The sequence below is a fragment of the Ursus maritimus genome, unplaced genomic scaffold, assembly GCF_017311325.1.
Source record: "Ursus maritimus isolate PB19 unplaced genomic scaffold, ASM1731132v1 scaffold_24, whole genome shotgun sequence".
NCBI classification, from domain to species: domain Eukaryota; kingdom Metazoa; phylum Chordata; class Mammalia; order Carnivora; family Ursidae; genus Ursus; species Ursus maritimus.
The window spans coordinates 41,135,445-41,155,420 of NW_024424897.1; the positions used below are offsets into that span (position 1 = coordinate 41,135,445).

The 19,976-nt window shown below is 57.8% G+C and overlaps 1 protein-coding gene across 1 annotated transcript in view; it reads left to right on the forward strand.

The window, feature by feature from the left end:
• Window positions 1–9,573: 9,573 nt before the first annotated feature.
• Window positions 9,574–19,976, forward strand: part of FOXN1 (forkhead box N1) — a 15,194-nt gene continuing 4,791 nt past the window's right edge. The window contains exons 1-6 of the mRNA XM_040639907.1: window positions 9,574–9,696; window positions 10,086–10,544; window positions 12,882–12,992; window positions 14,682–14,812; window positions 16,141–16,237; window positions 19,697–19,904. Coding sequence (XP_040495841.1) covers window positions 9,574–9,696; window positions 10,086–10,544; window positions 12,882–12,992; window positions 14,682–14,812; window positions 16,141–16,237; window positions 19,697–19,904 — 1,129 coding nt within the window. The remainder of the gene's footprint in view (window positions 9,697–10,085; window positions 10,545–12,881; window positions 12,993–14,681; window positions 14,813–16,140; window positions 16,238–19,696; window positions 19,905–19,976) is intronic.

The following is a 19,976-nucleotide window of genomic DNA, read 5'->3' on the forward strand; positions in this document are numbered from 1 at the left end:
AGAGTGATCTTAGCAGAGCCGGAGCAGCCCCGTTCACTGTGGGAGCTGTCCCCGGCTCCTTCTGGGAGGGGTGAGTGGAGCCCAGGTTGGGCCCCACAGAGCATGTGGTTTTGGAGAGGAGGCTCGGCCTCTCTGAGCCTTCCCATGAGCGTCCCCAATCTCTCGGAGGTGGGAAGGGTTTTGGAGAGAAAATTCTTTAGGATGACAATGCCAAGCCCAGGGGGGACCTGGGGATGCTCAGGGGAGAAAGGCGGGGGCTGGAGCCCACGAGCTAGATGGGTTCAGAGAAACACCCCCAGAACATACCGCTTCTCCGCATCCTTCTCCTCAGATGGGCAAGGGAGTGAGCGGGCACTCAGCCAGCTTCGCGCAGCCCAGGTGCCTGGAGGAAGGGCCAGAGCCCAGATACCTGCGGAGCAGAGAACAATCCCTTCCACAATGCCTTCAGTTTGCCCATCTGTCAAATGGAGAGGGACTTGGGTGGGAGAGCCTGCCAGTGCTCTTTTCAGTCCAGTTTGGTGCATTCAGGCAGTTAGCTTACTGCCGCCTTGTCTGTGTGTGCACGCAGGTGCTCGGAACGACGTGGGGGGGCGCACCAGTGTCTGTCCGGGACTGGATCTATAGTATCAGTAGTGGTGGCGGAGTTCACAGCCATAATAACAGACAGGTCATAATGAGCAGCCCTCAGAAAATGATATGTACGGAGCACAGGAAGCCCCCCAAGGGGTGGTGGGGGTCCCGAGCCCCCACGAGGGTGGGCAGGCCAAGAGGAGCCCACCAACTGGATGTGAGCACTCTTGACCTCCCCCATCGGGAACACCCTGGGAAGGGCAAATGGTTGCAGGGGGGGAACAATGTCAGCCCCCAACCCTTTCCTGAAATCCCACGGGCCCAGGACCTCATGTGAGGAGGCAGGAGCACCAGAAAAAGGGTGTCAGGTTAGCTTCCTCCGACCATTTTGATTTTCTGGTTCTCACTCGGTCCCCAGGATAGCCAGGTGAGGTAGGTAGGGCAAAGACGATCCCATTCAATAAAGGAGGAACCGAGGTTCATGCTGACGGCAGAGCTGGGAAAGGATACTTCTGGGGTCCTCGGTCAGAAGGACTCCCTGTCAGGAAACAGGGGGCCTTGGTGGGGGCAGCCAGGGGCTTCTGAGATGATAAATGCCAGGCTAGGGGGTGAGATAAAACAAGGTTCTAGTCGTCCCTGTTGGTCTCACAGCTCAAATCCTCAGCTGCCAATCGAGCATAGCCAGTCAGCTCTGCGGCCGGTTATCAGCACAGCCCCAGGAGGGAGGCACGGGACCACAGGTTTAGCCGAGTGACTTCTTTATGGGGGGACTTCGAGACACAGGACTGTTGGTAGAGCTAATGGGTGCTCAGAGGCTGGCAATGTGGTCCCACCCCCTGCCCATTCCTCCACCTCCCCACGGACAGCATGCGTGGCTGGAGGGAGCTTGTGGTAAGGGAGAATGAAGCCGTATTTCATAATCTGTGAAAAATGTTCCTGTTCCTTCCATCATTCCCCGCCTCACCATCCACTCTTTGGCCCCTTTCACAGCTGGGCAGACTGAGGTTTAGAAGGCACTTGCTTCTCTGGAAATCAGTGTCTGGGGCCTCAGACCATTGCTTTCTGCACACTGTCCCCCTGGGGGGCTTAAGCAGGCAAGAAGTCCCCACCCTCCAGGAGCCCAGCTCTCTAGTCAAGCCCCAAGTGGTTCTGGATCACTTTGTCTACCTACAAGTCTCTAGTGAAGCCTGTTCTCACCATCAGACCCAACCATGCCTTTAAAACCCCCTGGGTTTTAAGTGGGGGTGGGGGGAGGCACCCTCTCCCAAAGTTGTCCATCTAAGGGGCTCATGCTCTTGGAATTGAGGATTTTGCTCCTCCTCTTCCTGCTAACCTTGGAGAGCAAGCTGACCTTGCTTCTGGGAGCAAGAGCTGAGGGAGGCTCACAGCCTCAGAGCTTGGACTCCGGAGTAGGCAGGAGGAAGGAAAAGGCGGGCCATGAATGACCTCCAAGAGTAAGAGCGAAAGCTCTCTGGGCGTTGGGGTATTTAGGTCTCCGGAAAGAAGCATCTAAGGAGCAGGGACAACCCAGTAGAGCCAGTGGACTCTGACTAGGTGGACAGTGTTTTCTAGGAGAAAAGTGTGTGAGTGTGCCTGGTAAGTGCGTCTCAGAAAGGGGTGGATGGGAGTGCGAGGGGTGGCATTTCTTATTTCCTTAAAACCAAGCATCCCTTCCTTCCCATCTACCAAATGAACACCCTCAGGCAGTTCAAGGACACCTATCTATCTGTCCCCTGTCCATCCATCTGTCCATCTATCCACCTGTCCAGTTTCCCATGCAGTCATTAGTCCAGCCATCAATCTGTCCATCCATTCATCTGTGCACTCCATCCATCCATCCATCCATCCATCCATCCTTCATCCATCTCTCTGGAAAGGTCAGGCCCCAATTGGTCTCCCCAGGGCTGCTGGGAAGGGCCTGTGGTCCTGTGGCATTTATGGGGCATGTGACCTGCCTGCCTGGCCTGGGGAGGCAGCCCCGCCCCAGCCCTCAGGCAGGGGGCCGGTCCAGGCATGTAGGAGTATTTATACCTCGATGGAGGCTCCCCGGGTGTTGCTGGGCTGAATGACTCCCCGAAGCCGTGATGGTGGCCATGGCCCCGAGCCCACTGTGAGTGCTTGGATTCAGCTCCTTTGGGGCCAGAGCTGGGTGGCAGGGGCTGGGGATGGGCCCAGAGCTGTTCAGAGGTGGCCAGGGACGGTGGAAAGAAGGGATGCCAGGCCAAGGAGAGTGGGGAAAATAGGAAGCTGTTGGAGTCGGGCATCCACAACAAGGCTGGGACCCACCCTGGAGAAGGGATGGGTCCTTTGCCATTTACTAGCCTCTGGGGTGTCCCTTGGTGGATGGCGGGAAGAACAGGGCAGGAGGACTAAGATGACAAGGGAGATTAAGGTTAGATATCTGGAAGAACTTCCAGGTCAGCCCCAGACACGGAAGGTGGCTCAAGTGCTTTCTCGGGATGGGCACGCCGAGTGATACAGTCTAGGACCAGTCTATTTCCAGAAGCGGGGGAATGATGCAGTGGCTCCGGGAAAGCTCCATTTCGGGGGATGGGAATGGCTCAGCGGCAGGTGTCTGGGGCTCAGGTTTGAGGAAAGCATCTCATGGGGGACATGATTGCTCTTCATTCTTTGCTCTCCCCCCTCCTCCCCCTGCCCTTTCTGTCCCTAAGCTGCCTCTCAAAGCACTTTAATCAGATCTCAAGGCAGGGGCAGCTGACCCTTTTTCCTGAAACTGAGGCAGGGTGACGAGTCAGAGGGACCAAAATTTTAGCTTCCGAACCCCCAACCTTGATGGGAAGAGAGGATCTAGAAACTCCCTCCTTCTTGGCACCTTCAAACTCCCAGTATCCTGGGGTGCTAGAGCCTCGGGAGCAGCCCCCGGGCCCTTCGCTGCCACCCCCAACTAGGTAATTACGGAGCTGCTGCAGGGGCCCCCTCTCCGCAGCTGGGCGGGCGGAGCCCCGGGTGGGGCCACAGGCAGCCCCAGGCCCGGCCCCACCCCTCATAAAACATGCTGCCGCAGCCGCAGCCGGTGACAGAAACCATTAAGGTGGAACTGTCCCATCTCCACCTCGCTCATAAAGGGCGGGCAGGAGGCTGCCCAGTGGGAGGGAGTGTGCAGAGCGCTCAGGAAGGGCCCTCCGTGTCCTCTGTGACTCAGCCACCCGCGGAGAGTGCAGGGACAGACCCTCCCAGGGAAACCTGCCACGATGCCCCCAGCCCACCACTCAGGCTCCCAGGTGCCAGCAAGGAAGCTGAGGTGTTCCCGCGCTGGGGCAGGGTAGTGTCGTGGTGAGGCACACTGGCTTCGAAGGCCGGGTCTGAATCCTGGTGGGGGGAGCATAATTTGGTAGCTGGGTGGACTCGGGTCAGTTGGGTTAACCTCTGGAGCCACGGTCTCCTCATCTATAAAATGAGGATGATAATCCTCTTCTGGGGAATCATAATTCCCCCAGTTGTTCCTTGAGGATTTCCTCAGGGACGTCCCTCCTGAAGGCAGGCAGGGGTGAGGCCCCGCTGACAGCTCCATGGCCACATACATTTTTGCAGGACTAAGTCTCAGCAACTTCAGATGCAAATGGTCCCGGCCCTTAGCTGCACTTTGAAGGGAACAGAGGTCCAGAAAGAGAATGTGACTTGGCCAAGGTCACACAACCAGCAAACAGGGGGTCCCCAACCCCTACCCCCAGAATGGCCCCTTCTGCCTGAGTCCTAAGCACCAGGAGAAGGGTCTCTGAGAGGTGGGGAGCTGTGCCGGGTAGAGGGAGCACAGGGCCTGGCTGTTCGTGAGCAGAGCACAGAGCAAGGATGCAGTAATGCTCCTAGTTGCTTCTGTTGTCATGCTTTTTGGGGAATTTCCTCCCATCGTACTCCCTACTCAGGTTAGGGAGCAGGGACTCTGCCTTGCCTTCCCTCTGACCCCAGGGAAGCTTCTTCCAGCCCCACCCCTGCCCTCCGACTCTCCGACTCTCCGAGGGTGGTGGACAGGGGACAGGTAGCTCAGACAGCAGAGGCTAGACAGGATGCCGAGCTACTGAAATGGTCTCCAGACCCTGTTTTGCTGGGGTTGCACCTCTGGAGTGTTGTGTGTTTGGGGGTGTGGTTGGGGCTCCGGCGGCCTGAGAATCCGGACATGTGATTTTCAGTTTTAGCCGTGGGCCACTGGGCATGTCACTTCCTCTCTCTGGGCCTCAATTTTCTCCTCTGAAAAATGGGGTTAATGACCTTGCCCCCTGTTGGTGGTGTGCTGATCAGTGTTCACCAGCCAGTTCTCAAAAAAAAAAAAAAAAAAAAAAAAAGGCCCCGATGTGTAGTGTTTGCGAATGTCCATGGGTAAATGCTTACACCAGGGCCGACCTGGGCTGATTTGACAGAACGGGGAGCTAGAAGGAGGTGGGCACAGCTGGCTCTTGTAATGCCACAGTAGCTGTCTCCAGCACACCAGTGCCTGCTACCCTCTGCGGCAAAGGGAGAACGAAGGAGATGACAGATACAAGTGCTTTGTAAATTGCAGCCCAGGAAGGGGGCAGGCTGTGGGTTGGGGGAGCCCACACTAAGCGGCAGGGTCGTGGCAGCCATTTCTGGTAGCTCCTGCGATCTGAGAAAGGAGGAGAGCTGACTGGACCTCCCACATGGGTTTGCACACACACACATCCCATCATGTTCTCTGGAACTAAAGCAGGTAGGATAGAGGTTAGACTCCAAGATTCCCTCTGAGTGCGGATGCCAGCCTCAGGACACTGGAGCCATTAGCGAAGCCTCCTGATGGATCCAAAGTAATAGAGTAGGCCTCCCCATCCCCCATCTTCCTTGGAAGTTTCTAGGGACACTGGCTCTACCACAGGGAGATAACTGGAATGATCTCTGAGGCCAGAGAGTCAAGGGGAGGGAAGTTTAGCCTCCGCCAATGCAGGAGGATGATGTCACGGAGACGGAGGGGGGAGTTCTCCTCCCCCCCCCCCAGAGCTCATGCTTTAAATTAACTCTGTTCCACTGCTAATTATTACTAATAGCTACCATTTATTGACCATGTACTATGCATTAAGCTATTTACAAGCAATATTTCATCTAATCCTCCAGAGAGGTATGTATTATTAGCCCTCTATTACAGATGAGGAAACTGAGGCCCAGGGAAGGAAGTAAAGCACCCAACCAAAGTCCCACAGCTCCTGGGATTCAAACCCAATCTTGACTCTAGCACTTCCGAACTAGACCATCCAACCGCAGGGGCACTGAGGGCTACTCCAGGGAGGGGTCAGGGACCAACGCAGCCTCATCCCTCTCCCCACAGTGAGCTCCTCCCCGTGCTGGACGGGGACCCCCCCCCATATACACCAATCAGAGCCCCACTGCCCAGCCTCTTTTGAATGCAGTTGGTAGAGGACCCCCCTCTCCTGGGGGCTGTGTGGTCCTAGGCAAGTCACCGAACCTCTTCTCTGGGCCTCCTTTCCTCATTCATAAAACAGAGTCTGGGCTGAGGCGACCAAGGGGGGGTGCCACGGAGTCGGGAGTGGTCATCTCTAAAGCCGACCTAGAGGAAGCCCTGCACGGGGGGCCATTCCAGCACTTCGACATCCTCAGTGCAAATCGAGGGACGGGCCTCTGAGCTCCGTATACACTCCCTGGTTTTGGTCCTGTCCCTGGGGGCTTGTCTAAGCCAGTGTAAAAGTCCTATGGCTGTGTGTGAACTAAAGCCTTCAGTTAAGGTCTCTGAGACGCAGGAAGTCAGCCAGGGCTCCAGATAATGTCCTGGGACGTAGAGGCTGATGCAAGGGGGGGGGGTGGCACAGAGGTTTTAGGGGGCCTTACCGGAAGGTCAGACCCTCAGCAGGAGGTGTGGCCCAAGCTGGGGCTCAGACAGGCTTCCTCAGGTTCACAGCTCAAGGAGCAGAGCTGGGGTCTGAGCCCCCCTGAGGCCAGGCTGAGTGAAGGCCGGGCAGAGAGGGCAGGGCTAGCGAGGGCAGCTGCCCCCTGGGGGTCATTGGCTGATCTTCCCAGGCCTTCCAGGCCTTCCAGGCCCAAAGCCACAAGACCATCGGGGAAACTAGAGGCCGGGGTCAGAGGCCACGGCCACATGTGGCCAGTAAGGCCAAATGTATGACGTGTGTCCTTGAGCATTTTCTATGGGCCGGGCATCCTACACACATCGTTTCTCTTAACCTTCATGACGACCCTGTGAGATAGGTCCACAAGCCCCATTTATCAGAGGAACAAGATACAGAGAATTACACAGTTTTTTCAAAATCGCAGCACGAGGAAGTGACACAGCTGGGACTCAAACTCAGGTCGGACCAAATCTAAAACCCTTGCTGTTAACCACACCCTATTCGGCCTCCAGAGAGAGGAGCGACCACCGCCCCACGGGTTCCAAAGCCTGAGACCCGGGGGGAGAAAGGACCCCGGCCTTGCCTCTGGAGGTGCTGGAGAAGGCTTGGGAAAGCAGCTCTGGGCCAGATCCAGGCGTGGCAGGCAGGCCCCAGCTGTCCCAGAGCTGTCCGGGGAACGGGGGCCAGGCCGGCGGTCATGCGGAGCCAGAGATGGGCTGCCCTGCGCCTCGGGCCCCATGCCTGCTCCGCTGTGGTGTCCAGTTACGGCCAGCTCGGCGCTTCCCTGGTCACGCCACATTTAGCATTGCGACTGAGCGGGTGCCGGGACATGGAGAAGGGGCGGTAGGGACTCTTGAAGGGGCGGGAGAGCCTCCCACGGGCCCCCACCTGGACCCCAGCTACTAGCCCCCTCTGCCACTGATCCCCTGAGGGACTTGGGGCAAATGCCCTCCCTTCCTTGTCCCCGATACCCTCAAGCAAAGGGAGGAGGTAGTTTCTTCATCAACGGCGAGCCGACCCCAGGCTGGGCACCACGGGGTCCCGGGGGAGCTCCCGGGAGAGCTTGGCCCGGGACATGCACTTATCCTCATTTGCTTGACAGAGGTCTCAGGTAGGAGGGGTAAGTGTGAACCTCACGCTGTTCTTGTTGCTTGGCCCCCCAGCTTAGCCCACACCTACTCTGGCCCCCACCGAATGAAAAAACCGTAAGAGGAGTCCCGCGAACAGACCTGGGTTCGAATCCTGACTCTATTAAGGATTAGCTGTGTGATTTGGGCAAGTCGCGTAACCCTTCTGAGCCTCAGTTTCCTCAACTGTAAAGTGGGGTTAAGAGTGTACCTTCCTTACCGTATTGTTCTGACAAACCAATGAGAAAATTTCCCAAATTGTTGACACGGCGGCCAGCCCAGAGCAGGCCCTCAGCAAAGGGCAGTTTTTCTCAGAGACTACTGGGCAAAGAGGAGTACCTTCCAGAAGAACGGCCCTTTGCAGGTGGTGGAGAAGGAAGGCAGAAAGCTGGGGATGGTAACAGCAAGGCCACACTAGTGAGATATTAATAACGAGAACTGGCGACGAGCGAGCACTTAGGATGTGCTAAGCACCGTGGAAAATCCTTCCCGTGTGTGATTGCACTGATTACGCATCCCTAGGCGGGAGGCCCCACCTCTCTCCCTGCTCTGTCGATGATGGGGTCGAAGCTCGGAGAGCTTCCCTGACACAGCTGGCAAGGAAAGACTTGGACCTGAGTCCTCTCCACCTCTGGGCTGCGCCGGGGACAACGTTCTGTACTTGTAGAAGGTCGTTGCAGAAAGAGCTCTGAGCTATCATCTACTACAAGCCCTTAGTTTTTCAGATGGTGAAACCAAAGCTCAGAAAGGGCAGTGGCCTGGGGGCGCCGGGTGGGCTCTATTGGAGAGCACGTGAATCTTGATCTCGGGGTTGTGAGTTCGAGCCCCATGGTGGGTGTAGAGATTACTTTTTAAAAAAATATTAGAGGCGCCTGGGTGGCTCAGTCGGTTAAGCATCTGCCTTCGGTTCAGGTCATGATCCCAGGGTCCTGGGATGGAGCCCCAAGTCGGGCTCCCTGCTCCGCTGGGAGCCGGCTTCTCCCTCTTCCTCTGCCTGCAGCTCCCCCTGCTTGTGCTCTCTCTCTCCGTCTCTCTGTCAAATAGATAAATTTTTAAAAATCTTTAAAAAAAAATTTTAAAAATAGGTGCACCTGGCTTAGTCATTAAGTGTCTGCCTTTGGCTCAGGTCATGATACCAGGGCCCTGGGACCCAGCCCAGCATTGGGGCTCCCTGCTCATCGGGGAGCCAGCTTCTCCCTCTCCAGTTCCCTGTGCTTGTGTTCCCTCTCTCACTATCTCTCTCTGTCAAATAAATAAATAAAATCCTTTTAAAAAGATTAAAAATATATATTTTTTAAAAAAAGGTCAGTGGCCTGTACGAGGTCGCAGGTATGAGAGGCAGTTTGGAGGCGGTAGGAGAAACAGCCCGAGCCGGACATCACGCCATGGGCCAATGGCCGCACCCCGGGACCAGGTCAGGCTCAGAGGGCCACAAGGCAACCAGGTCCCCTCAAGTCCCCAGGGGCACACTGGTCTCGCCAGTCCCTGAAAGTAGCACCTGTGACAGGCCCCAACTCTACGGCGGGCTGGGTCACCTGCAGCCTGACGGTCACTCCCACCCAAGGCCGAGGCTTGACCCACTCTCTCCAGCCCCCCTTCTCTCCGGACCAGCCACCTGCTAGGCTGCTGAGCGGAGGCCGCTCGCCACGGTCACCTAGCCCGGTCTCTCGCTGGGGACATAGGGGCCAGAGGCAGGGTCTCAAGGGAACCATCAGCAGCCGAGCTCCAGAACGGCCAGTTCTCCCTCCTGGGGCTGGGGGCAGGGGGGGTCTCCTACCTGGTGTGTTTTTTTCTCTCTCCAGTCTTCCCTCTGTGCTTTCTTCCTCTGTCTCTTACTGCTTATCTGCTTCCTTCCGTCTCGGACGTTTCTCTCACTGTGCCTGTTTATCCGCCTGTCTGTCTGTCTGTCTCACCAGATGTCTGGCTGGAGTGCAGGTTCCAGCCCAAGGATGGGTGGGAGTGGAGGGGGTGAGCTTGGGGTTGGTCACCCCAGGACCCTGGTCCTCACTCTCATCACAGCCGGCTTTCTTCGAGGCCAGGACTGGGTGATGGTGTCGCTACTCCCGCCGCAGTCTGACGCCACGCTGCCCGGCCCCGCCAGACTGGAGGGCGAGCCGCAGGGGGACCTCATGCAGGCACCGGGCCTCCCAGGCTCCCCTGTGCCACAGAACGTAAGTACCTGGCACCTCGGCTCGAGGAGCTGCACCGAGCAGTGGACCCGTCACCCCCTCCCCTGGGGACCTCCTGGGATCTGCCTTGTCCCTTCCAGCAGTGAGCAAGTACCCAGTGACTCCAAGATCCAGAGGGTTCGGAGGCAGGCCTCTGCTTATCCCTTCAGTCTGGGGCTCTCCCAGGGCAGGGCTGTGCACCTGTCCGAGCTGGGGCACCTCACATCTAGGAGCAGTGTGCCCTCGTTGGATGAGGGCTTCCAAGAGCAGTCTATGCTCCTCAATTATTTGGGGGCCCCCCGGAGCTCAGCCGCAGACCCCGTTACCCTAGCACAGAGTAGGGTCCTGGTCCAGCCTCTACTCACGGGCTCTCTACCCTTTGTCCGCCCCAGAAGCTTGCCGGCTTCAGCTGCTCGTCATTTGTGCCCGACGGCCCCCCAGAGAGGGCATCCTCGCTGCCCCCACAGAGCCCCAGCGTCGCATCACCAGGCCCTGAGCAAGTCCACTGCCCAGCCGGCCCAGGCCCGGGCCCCTTCCGGCTCTCGCCCTCAGACAAGTACCCCAGCTTCGGCTTTGACGAGGGCCCAGCAAGCAGCCCCGGGCGCTTCCTCAAGGGCGGCCATGGGCCTTTCCACCCATACAAGCGGCATTTCCATGAGGACGTCTTCCCCGAGGCCCAGACCGCCCTGGCCCTCGATGGACACTCCTTTAAGACCCCGGGGGCGCTGGAGGCCTTCGAGGAGATCCCCGTGGATGTGGGGGAGGCTGAGGCCTTCCTACCTGGCTTCTCAGCAGAGGCCTGGTGCAACGGGCTCCCCTACCCCAGCCAAGAGCACAGCCCCCAAGTCCTGGTGAGTACCAGTGGCCGGTGGGCATCCCACCTACCCCGAGCGGTCCTACTTCCCAGAAGCCCAGAATGAGTCCTCTGAGCTCCGACTCCATCTTCCCCTCCCAGACCTCTCCACTGAGGGTCAGTGTGCACCAGGGAAGCAGCAAGCTCAGAAAGTTGGGGTCTCGGCTTCCTCCTGGCCTCCAGGCCAGCTGGGGAGGGGATGCTGCCCTGCCCCGGCTTGGAGGGGCCAAGGTGGGGGGGAGGCAGGGCAGACTAAGGAAGCTGGCAGCTTCCCAGAGGCTCCTGAGTCAGGATTCTAGTGTGTGACTTCTCTGTTTGTTTACGTGTCCAGAATCCCCAGCCAGACCTACCCGCCCATATGCAAATGTGAGAAGAAAAACACATTCCAGAGACCCAGAGAAAGGGTTTAGGGAGGAGCCAAAGAGCGGGAGTCTCCCTCTCCAGCAGCCATATACCCGGTTGAGAGAGGGCTCCCGTCTTCTCAAAGGACACTTCCGGGGCCCCATTCCTTGCCCAGAAGGGGGCTGGGGTATATTCATACAAATACCTTGAACTCACCTTGGAAAGTCAGCATGTCCTTCCACAGCCATACCCACAAACTGTGATTTGGGGCAAGTCACTTAACCTCTCTGGGCCTCATCTGAAAAGTACGATTAAGAGGACTTGCCTCATTGGTTTGTTGCCCTGGGAAGAGGAAAGCTAAAGGGAGGTTTGGGGGTCCCCGAGGTAGTGAGTACTGAGCGGGCTCAGCCTGGGTTGTGCCTACGCCAGATGCTCGCCAGCTCTCCTCACCTCTTGCTTTCAAACAGGCTCCCATTCCATCCCCAAGCCAGCCCCAAAAAGCCTGATTCCCATGCTTGGAAGGTAGAGAAGGGGTTGGGCTTCTACCAGCTGTGGCCGAGACAGGACCCTTGGTTCTGGGGCTCTTTGATGGCTTCTCCTCAGGCCCACTGAACATGACAGCCACTCACGGTGAGGGCGTCATCATACTAGTTACTGCCCCCCAAATCCACTAGCTGCCAGCCCCTGGGCACCATGCAGGATGCTTTCTCTCAAGTGCCCTGTTTAATCCTCACGACAACCCTCGAAAGACTTCCTGCTATCCCCATTTTGCAGATGAGGAAACCAAGGTTCCATAGACGTCAAGTGACTTTCCCACAGTACCCCTTGGCCTCTAGGAAGTGAGGCTGAGATTTGAGCCCACTCCCTTCCGCCTGCACAGTGGAGAGGAGCTCGGGCCCAGAGAACCACAGCTAGCTGGTCGACTCACTGGGTGACCTCAGACATATCACTTCGCCCCAGTGGGCTCAGCCCCATCATCTTCCAAATGAGGAGGTTGAACCTTAGTGCTGTTGGCCCTTCCAGGCCTGAGATCCGATGATTATGGCTATCTCTGCATCAGCAACCCCAAGGCACGTCCAAAAAGAGCTCACAGTTGATTTGACCCTCTGGGCCCAGATGCTGGTTCCCAAGGCCGCTGGGAAGCCCAGGAAGAGTGGTCTACCTCCTCGTGGTCTTCTTCACCTTCCAGCACCTAGCTGTGCACTCCTTCTGACTCTTCTCAGGGTAGAGATCTGTGCTAGACTCTGGGGACCCCGTGGGTTGCTCACCACCCATGGGAAGCAGCCATAGGTGCCCTGCGCCGGGGTGAAAGAGTGGCATGGGGCTCTAGCAGACCAGCAACGGGGTAGACTGCCCAGAGCAGGGAGCAAAAGCCTTTGAGTTGAGGATAGCCAGGAGATAGAGTCGGAGGACTCATCAGCCCCCTCCAAAGAGCCTGCCGGAGCTCCCCTGGGCTTTGCAAAGGAGGAAGGGGCAGGGCTAGGGTCACCAGCTGGGCCAACCTGTCTGACCACTTCCTGTGCTCCCCTTACTATGGCTCTGCAGTGGGAATTCTAGACCTTTTCCACGGGTGCTTCACAGACCTGCTCTGAGAGGCTGGCAGCTCTGAACGCAAGCAGGCCCCGAGCCAGGCTTGATGAGTGGGATCAAGCCCTGTATCCCGTGCTTTTCCAGAGAGATCTCTGACCCTACTCCACCTCGCTGTGACCACTGTCAAATCGTCCCCAGTCCTCTGGACAGCTCAGCCTCAGCCTCTCACCTGAAGTGAGGTGCGGGGTAGGGAGTGCTGTCCATTCCAGCCCCACCTCCACCGCGGACTTGCTGAGATCCTTCAGGAAAATCCCTGACCTTCTCTGTCTTCCATTTGTTCTCTAGGACTAAGCTTTGGGGAAGCGGAGTAGAGGTTGCTTTTGTATAAGTTTCAAGCCACAGGAGAGAGGGAGGAAGAAAACCAAGGCCCCCACCTGGTCATCTGTTTTTTTTCTTCCAGCAGGGCTCAGAAGTCAAGGTCAAGCCCCCAGCTCTGGAGACTGGACCTGGGATGTACTGTTACCAGCCCCCCTTGCAGCACATGTACTGTCCCTCCCAGGCCCCCTTCCACCAGGTGCGTCAGGGGCAGGTGGGCATGCTCCCCTGGGGCCCCGGGATATTCTGTGGTGCATGGATGTGAGTGTGCGTGTCTGCATTGCCAGGTAGGGGCAGCCCGAGGTCCAGGCTGCCCGGGGTGGAGGGCCAGGGGTCCACGCAGAAGGAAGCAATCGCCCTTCTCCAGGAGTAGGTGGGGCTCATCTGAGAGTCTCAGGAAAGAGTGGGGCTGAGAGTGGGGCAGGGTCCAGATGTGAACCAAAAGGAGAGGGAGGAGAGTCCGACAAAGACAGGGGCCAAGAGAAAAGGAGTGTGTGGGATGACACACAGGACTGAGAAGAAAGGGAACAATGGGCTCCCGCCTGGGTCAGCCACCGTCTTGCTACATAGCCCTGGCCCCCAACTTCCCTTTCACCGAGACAGGGTGGGACCAGCCATGGAGCTGGGAGACCCTCCCACCTGGAAGGCTCCGGGAACCCATCATCTTTGGCCCTTTGCCCCTTCCTCACCCCACCGCCCAGCCTCAGCTCCTCCAACGTGGACAGGATGCCAAGTAATTGCCCCGCATGGGCATGGGATGCAGATTTTTAAAAAGAGAAAGAAAAGAGCCCCAGAGCAGCCAGGCAGCTCCCAGGAGTCACTGGGCAAGACGGAGCAAGTGGCTGCCCAGCGCCCAGCTCCATCCACCTGCAGCCTGGCACTGAGACAGGCCCTGCCTGTGGAGCAGGTTTTACTCCCAGCTCTTTCTCGCTTTGGCCCTGATCTTGGCCAAGCCAGGGAGGCAGGCACGGGGAGGTGGTCAGACGGCTTGCTTTGTGCGGGGTCAAGAAAGAGATGGAGGGAAGCAGAGAGAGCCCATGAGGGGTCATCCTCGCTGCCACGAGGAGCCCCGCTGGAATGGCTAAAGCCCTCGTGAGGCTCAGGGTCTGACCCAGGGCGGGGGGTGTCCTGAGGCAGCCTGGCCCATCAGGGACGGAGCCACAGCAGGGTTAAGGGGCTGCCAGACCTTAAATGGCCTCACCATGCCTAGCCCTGCTTTGATGCTTTCTGCATTCCGCACCCCCCCTCGAACAAGATGGCCGCACCCAGGGCTTTATAGAGCCTGCAGAGAGGGTGACTCAAGCACTAAGTGTCTCTTGGGTGACCTGGAAAGAGCACCTCAGCCTGGAGCAGATGGGGGAGTCAGAGTCTCCTACCCCCTTTGCCCCCATAAAACACCACCCCTGGCACCGCAGCCACTCCCTTTGCCGTAAAAACTCCTACCCCCACCTGCCCACCACCATGACCGGCCCTTTCAAAGAGCCACTGAAACTCGTAAAAGGTGGCAGTGCCCAGCAAACGAACGCCGGTGCTGGACACCCCACTTCCGACCCAGCTGCTCCAGGAGATGTGGGGGAGGCCCGGAGGGCCTCACACTCACTCTCTAGCCCAGCCCCGCTGCTTCCCCATCACCATGGCAACCAGGAGACCTAGATGGCCTGAGAGGAAGGAACTGGGGGAAAGGAGCTTTGAGGCCTCTGAGATCTCGAATGTGGGAATGGGGATCTCCTCAGGGGCCCTCCGCTGTCCACACCCCTGGCAGCCCCCTCACATGGCTCTGCTCTTGGCGCCCATAACCAGGGAGAGAAGAATCTAGGCTCAGCTCTCTCTCTGGATGTATATGAACGGGGTTACCATGGCAACCACTCTGCCCTTTTGACCTCTACAGTACTCACCAGGTGGTGGCAGCTACCCCATACCGTACCTGGGCTCCTCACACTATCCATACCAGCGGATCGCGCCCCAGGCCAGCACCGATGGGCACCAGCCTCTCTTCCCAAAACCCATCTACTCCTACAGGTATGTTTCCCAGCACCCCTGGGGTGGAAGGAAGAGGGCTAGGAGGACCATTGGGAACCTGAGACACGGAAGCCTCAAGGTATAAGGTGATGGCAGAGGGTGGAAGTCATACTCGGCAGGCTTCGAGACGGTGCTGGAGAGGAGATGCCCACATGGGGGCAGACGGATAGACTGGATTACCTCTGACCCCTTGTCTGACCCCGCGGAGCTATGTCAGTGCCTCTACTCAGCAGAGGCTGTGCCCTGAGATTGGGACCCCCAAGTTCTAGCCTCCTGGGGGCCAGGGCCTGGGACTGAGAGTTTAGGAGGGACGCTCTCCCCCTTCCCCCTCCCTTTCCTCTAGCTACAGAGAGAAGCCCACCCCAAAGCTCTCCTGGAGATAAGTGAGGGATGAGGCTTACAGACGCAGCTCAGGCATCCAGCGGCTGCAAGATCGGGGCTGGGGCCGTAAGTGCCGAGCCCACAACCCCCAGCCCATCCTGGAGACCTTCCCCCTGAACTTTCATTCCTCCCATCAGCAGTGGCCCTTGACCTCCTGTGTGCCAGGCCCCACGTGGGATCGGGTCATCAGTCAGTGTGAGCTCAGGGAAGGAAAAGGAGCTCAAACAGCAGCCAAGAGCACAGAAAAGGGGTTTGTGGGTGGCAGGCTGATGCACAGAAAGGAGCACACCCAATCCTCGGAGTCCAACAGAACTGAGTTCAAGTCCAGGCTCTCGAATTTACTAGCTGTGAAACCTCAGGCAAGTTGCTGACTGTCTCTGAGCCTCTGTTTATTCATCTGCTTAAAAAAAAAAAAAAAAAGGAACAACAATATTCAGGCCTTTGGAAAGATGAAGTGAGAGAAGATGCTTGGCGCATCGTAGGGACTCAAGAAACCGTAGTTCCCTCCCTGAGTATCCAACCTTCCGTGCGCAGGCTGACGGCTGACTGGTAATGATAGCTTCCGTTTAACAGGTGCCTTCTATGTTCTAGGCATCGTCCCTAATCCTCACGACTCTGAGGTAGCTATTACTTGCCTTACTTCAAAGCTGAGGAAACTGAGGTTCAGAGAGGTTAAGGCACTCACCCAAGGTCACACAGCTAGCGAGTGGCCAAGCCAGGATTACAACCCAGATCTCTCAGATTCCACGAGACCCTTGTATCTCAGTAATTCCCGCCTTCAGTGGACACCTTCTCATCCTTCTCCTTTCGACCTCATAGAGCCTCTCACCTAAATCTTCAGCGGGTATTCCTCCCCAACGACTCCAGCCAGGGCAGGAGGGGTGGTCAGGGGGAGACTCCGCGCCTGCTCAGAAGTTCAGACTCTCAAGGTTTTCTCTGCCTTCCAGCATCCTCATCTTCATGGCCCTTAAGAACAGTAAAACGGGCAGCCTTCCTGTCAGCGAGATCTACAATTTCATGACGGAGCACTTTCCCTACTTCAAGGTGAGCCCAAGATCCACCCCGCTCCTCACGTCCCCGAGTCCCGAGCAAGCCAGGCCTCTCCGGAGCCAGAGGGTTCGGCTGGAAGGTAGAGCAAGGGGGAGAATGAAAGCCAGGAGAGGGTTTGCCTCCTCCTCCACACTTCCTCTCGTCTCCACGTCAAAAAGTCAGAGTTCTGTGTCGGGAACAGAGAGCTCAAGCCATTCACCCAAGGTTACACAGCAGGCTGGAATTGGATCTCATGCTGGTGAAAAGCGGACGTGTCAGTCCTGAGAGGCTTCAAGAAGCATCCACCTACCCCGAGTGGGGAGAGAGAGAGAGCTTGGGAAGAAATGGGACACTGTCGCCCCCCTGCCCCCAGGATGCTGTAGGGTTAGAGGAATCTGGGAGCTATAGCCAGCCAGGGTGGCATGGGAGGCTGGGACCACAGGACCCATTGCCTTCCAGGGAGAGATTAAGATCTGCCTCGGTGGGTGGCAGGCTCAACTGCAGCGCAGCCCGAAAGCGGGTTGTGGGCTTCATGGTCTGCAAGCGTCCCAGGGAACTGGGTGGCTCACCTGACCTTCCCACGTACAGTATCCACTTCCTGTCATCCACGGAAGGGGCTTCTGCCCGATTCCCTCCCTAGACGCGGGACAGATGCCCTTCTCTCCAGATGGGCAAACACATCAGAAAGGGTGACCCCCCTGCTCAAGGTCACACGACAGGGGGGATCGGTTGTTGGCTCGAGCCGTTTGGCTTCACACATCACCCGCTTTCCTTCTCGGCATGCCCCCCATACCCTCCAGCACAGACCTCTTCTTCCAGGGTGGGTGCAGGGGAGATCAGAGCTTGTGTGCGAGGGGTGCCTTCTCCTAGGTCTACACCCGGTGGGTATAATCTCATCTACGAACCAGGCCGAAGGTGGGAGCTGAGGCCCAGCTCCAGAACTCAGCTCCACCTGCGAGCAGGTGACCTCTGGCCCCACTACCTTCCCAACTGTCCTGCCTGAGCATAATCTGAAGCTGACACTCAAACAAGTTTGTACTTGCTGCGTTGTGATCAAATGAGGAGTGGGCAAGGGGGCCAGGGTGGTCTGGCCAGGAATGGAGAAGTACGGTCATCCACCAGAGATTCTGAAAGGGAGAGGACGAGGGAGGAGAGTTGTCTCTGGCATTTGAGAAGCATCAAAGCCAGTATCCAGGGCTGCCCCGATAGCCCAACAGATCCGGAGACAAAACCCTCCCCAACCCCCAAAGATTTTGGAGGGTCTTCTATAGGGCTTCAAGGGGCCAGGCCAGAGAGAGGGAAGTGAGGGCCCTGCCCAGTTCCTCTCAGCCATTCCTCCCTGCCAACTCCCGGCCTGGCCCCCAGCCCCTCCCTGCATCTCATCTTCCTGGCTTAATTATTTTTCCTGGGAGCCGTGTAATCCCTGTTTTATGGGACTGAAGAGTGAAGAGGTCTAACAACTTTTTTTTTTTGGTTCTAGTTGTTGTTCTTAGCCAGTTGCATCACTCCCTCACTCCTGAGTTTACATTTGACTTCAGAGAGAAAGCATCTGTGAGGATGGGACGGGCCCCAGTGGTGAAGCCAGCCCTATAGGGTGACCTGGGCAGGGCCCTTAATAAGGGGACAGAGCTGGAGTCTGGGCTCTGTCACTGCCTTCTGTGTGATCTACCGCCAGGCCCTTTCTTCCCTGGACCTCAGTTTCCCAATCTGTAAAATGGTCAGGTTGGACCAGTTAGCACATCCATTCCTTCCAACTCGGACGGTTCCCCTCTGACCTACCTAAGGAATTAGTTCAAAGATCCCCTGCCCCCTTTATCACTCACTCTCCATTTGAAGGTCATTTTTCCGGGCAAGAACAGAGTGACCCTGGGGTGGGTAGCACTCATGCCCGAGGCAGCTGAGGTGGGCGTCCCGTAGCCCCATGAGTCAGGGCTATGGGACTGGGGAAGTGTCCAGCCACTGGACATAATTGCTGGTGCTGACCATCCCTCTTTCAAACAGGAAGTGGCTGGGGTGGGGGCTGCCCTGGCATCCCAAAGTCACAGATTTATGGGCCCATAAAAGGGCCCAGTGCACATTAACCCTGCCCAGCAGGCGACACAGCCTTGACTCCTAGTAGGGACTGTCGTGGGAGTTGAAGGTGAATCCCAAGCTGACTGGTCTGGTGGCTCAAGAATCCTTCCTCCTGACCCCGGGAGCCTTGGGGGTCATCTCAACCAGCCCCCTGCCCCAGGCCAGCTGCCCCCTGAGAAAGGCTCCAGCAGCTGCTGCCAGCAACTTGCAGGGACGCTGGCATCGGGACCCAGTTCTGCTGGGCGTGATTCAGCCTGGCTGCTCCCTGCGGCAAGGGCGCTGGGGAGGAGGGCGTGGCCGCCCCTCGTGGAGCAGACACTGCCAGCTGAAAGGGAAAAGGGACCAAGGGGCGAGGGCATGGGGGCCCCACTGCCTGGAGCAGAAGCTCTGCCCACCGTCGGCCCCTGCTGGGCGTAGGACTGTCACAGAGGCTAGAACAGAGCTGGAGGAGGGGGGATGGGGGGTGCCCACTGGCACCCCCGCCACCGCCTCTCACCCCACTGAGTCAGCCTAATGGTTTTTACAACCCTCCCTGGGCACAATTACTGCACTGGTGGCATGACCGGGCCTCCTAATGGGTGTTTATTCTGTTGGCACGAGCCCCCCCCCCCACCTGAGGGCTGGCCCCCCTACCGGGACACGCCCCCCCCACTCCTGTGAACACTCACACCCACACACACATACAATCATGGATACCCCCACACACCCAGAGAGACTTTCTCACACACACATCCTCACACTCAAAGGAATTCACAGACCCACACCCCGGACACAGGCTCCCATCAGGGAGACGTACTTAGGGACACAGGCACACACGTACGCATAGCCAGTCTCCCCCCCACACCTCGCTCTCTCACCAAAACCCAGCCATACACACAACATATGTGCAACACGGGCACACACCCAAATACAACCTCACCCATCTTTCTTTTCTCCGGAGTTTGTCCAGGCAGGGATGAGGCAGCCCCAGGAAAGGAGCATCCCATGGCTTCCTCCTGATTCCAAAGCTGGCATTGGGGAGACCTGGGAGTAGTGAGTTCCCTTTCCGCAGAGGGGTCCGAGCACAGGCCCAAAGACCCAGGGGGAGTGGGCCAGCTCCAGATGGGGAATGGGCCCTCCCTGTATGAATCACCCCGACAATCCTCGGAAGGGGAAGGGTCGGCTGGAGGTGGCGCTGGCATAAAGGCAGATGTTAGGTGAAAATAATTCGGGGCCAAGATTCCTACCCACCCTTCCCCCGCCACTGAAGGGTACCCAGCGCAGGCTGGGTGCTGAGGAGGACGACAAGCCCCGGAAGGGGTGGCAGTTCGGCGCCCAGAGGGCAAAAGAGTTTTCTGGAGCCCAGACCTGGCTCTGGCTACTGACCCTGGCCTGAATTCTTGTCCCGCTCTGCTCTGGCAGACGGCACCTGACGGCTGGAAGAATTCTGTTCGCCACAACCTCTCTCTCAACAAATGCTTTGAGAAGGTAGAGAACAAATCAGGAAGCTCCTCTCGCAAGGGCTGCCTGTGGGCCCTCAATCCGGCCAAAATCGACAAGATGCAGGAGGAGCTGCAGAAGTGGAAGCGGAAAGACCCTATGGCTGTGCGCAAGAGCATGGCCAAGCCAGGTGGGGGCTGCGGGCAAGGCCAGGGAGGGTCAGTGTGCCTAGGAGCCGGAGGAGGGAGGTGGTGGGGAGGGG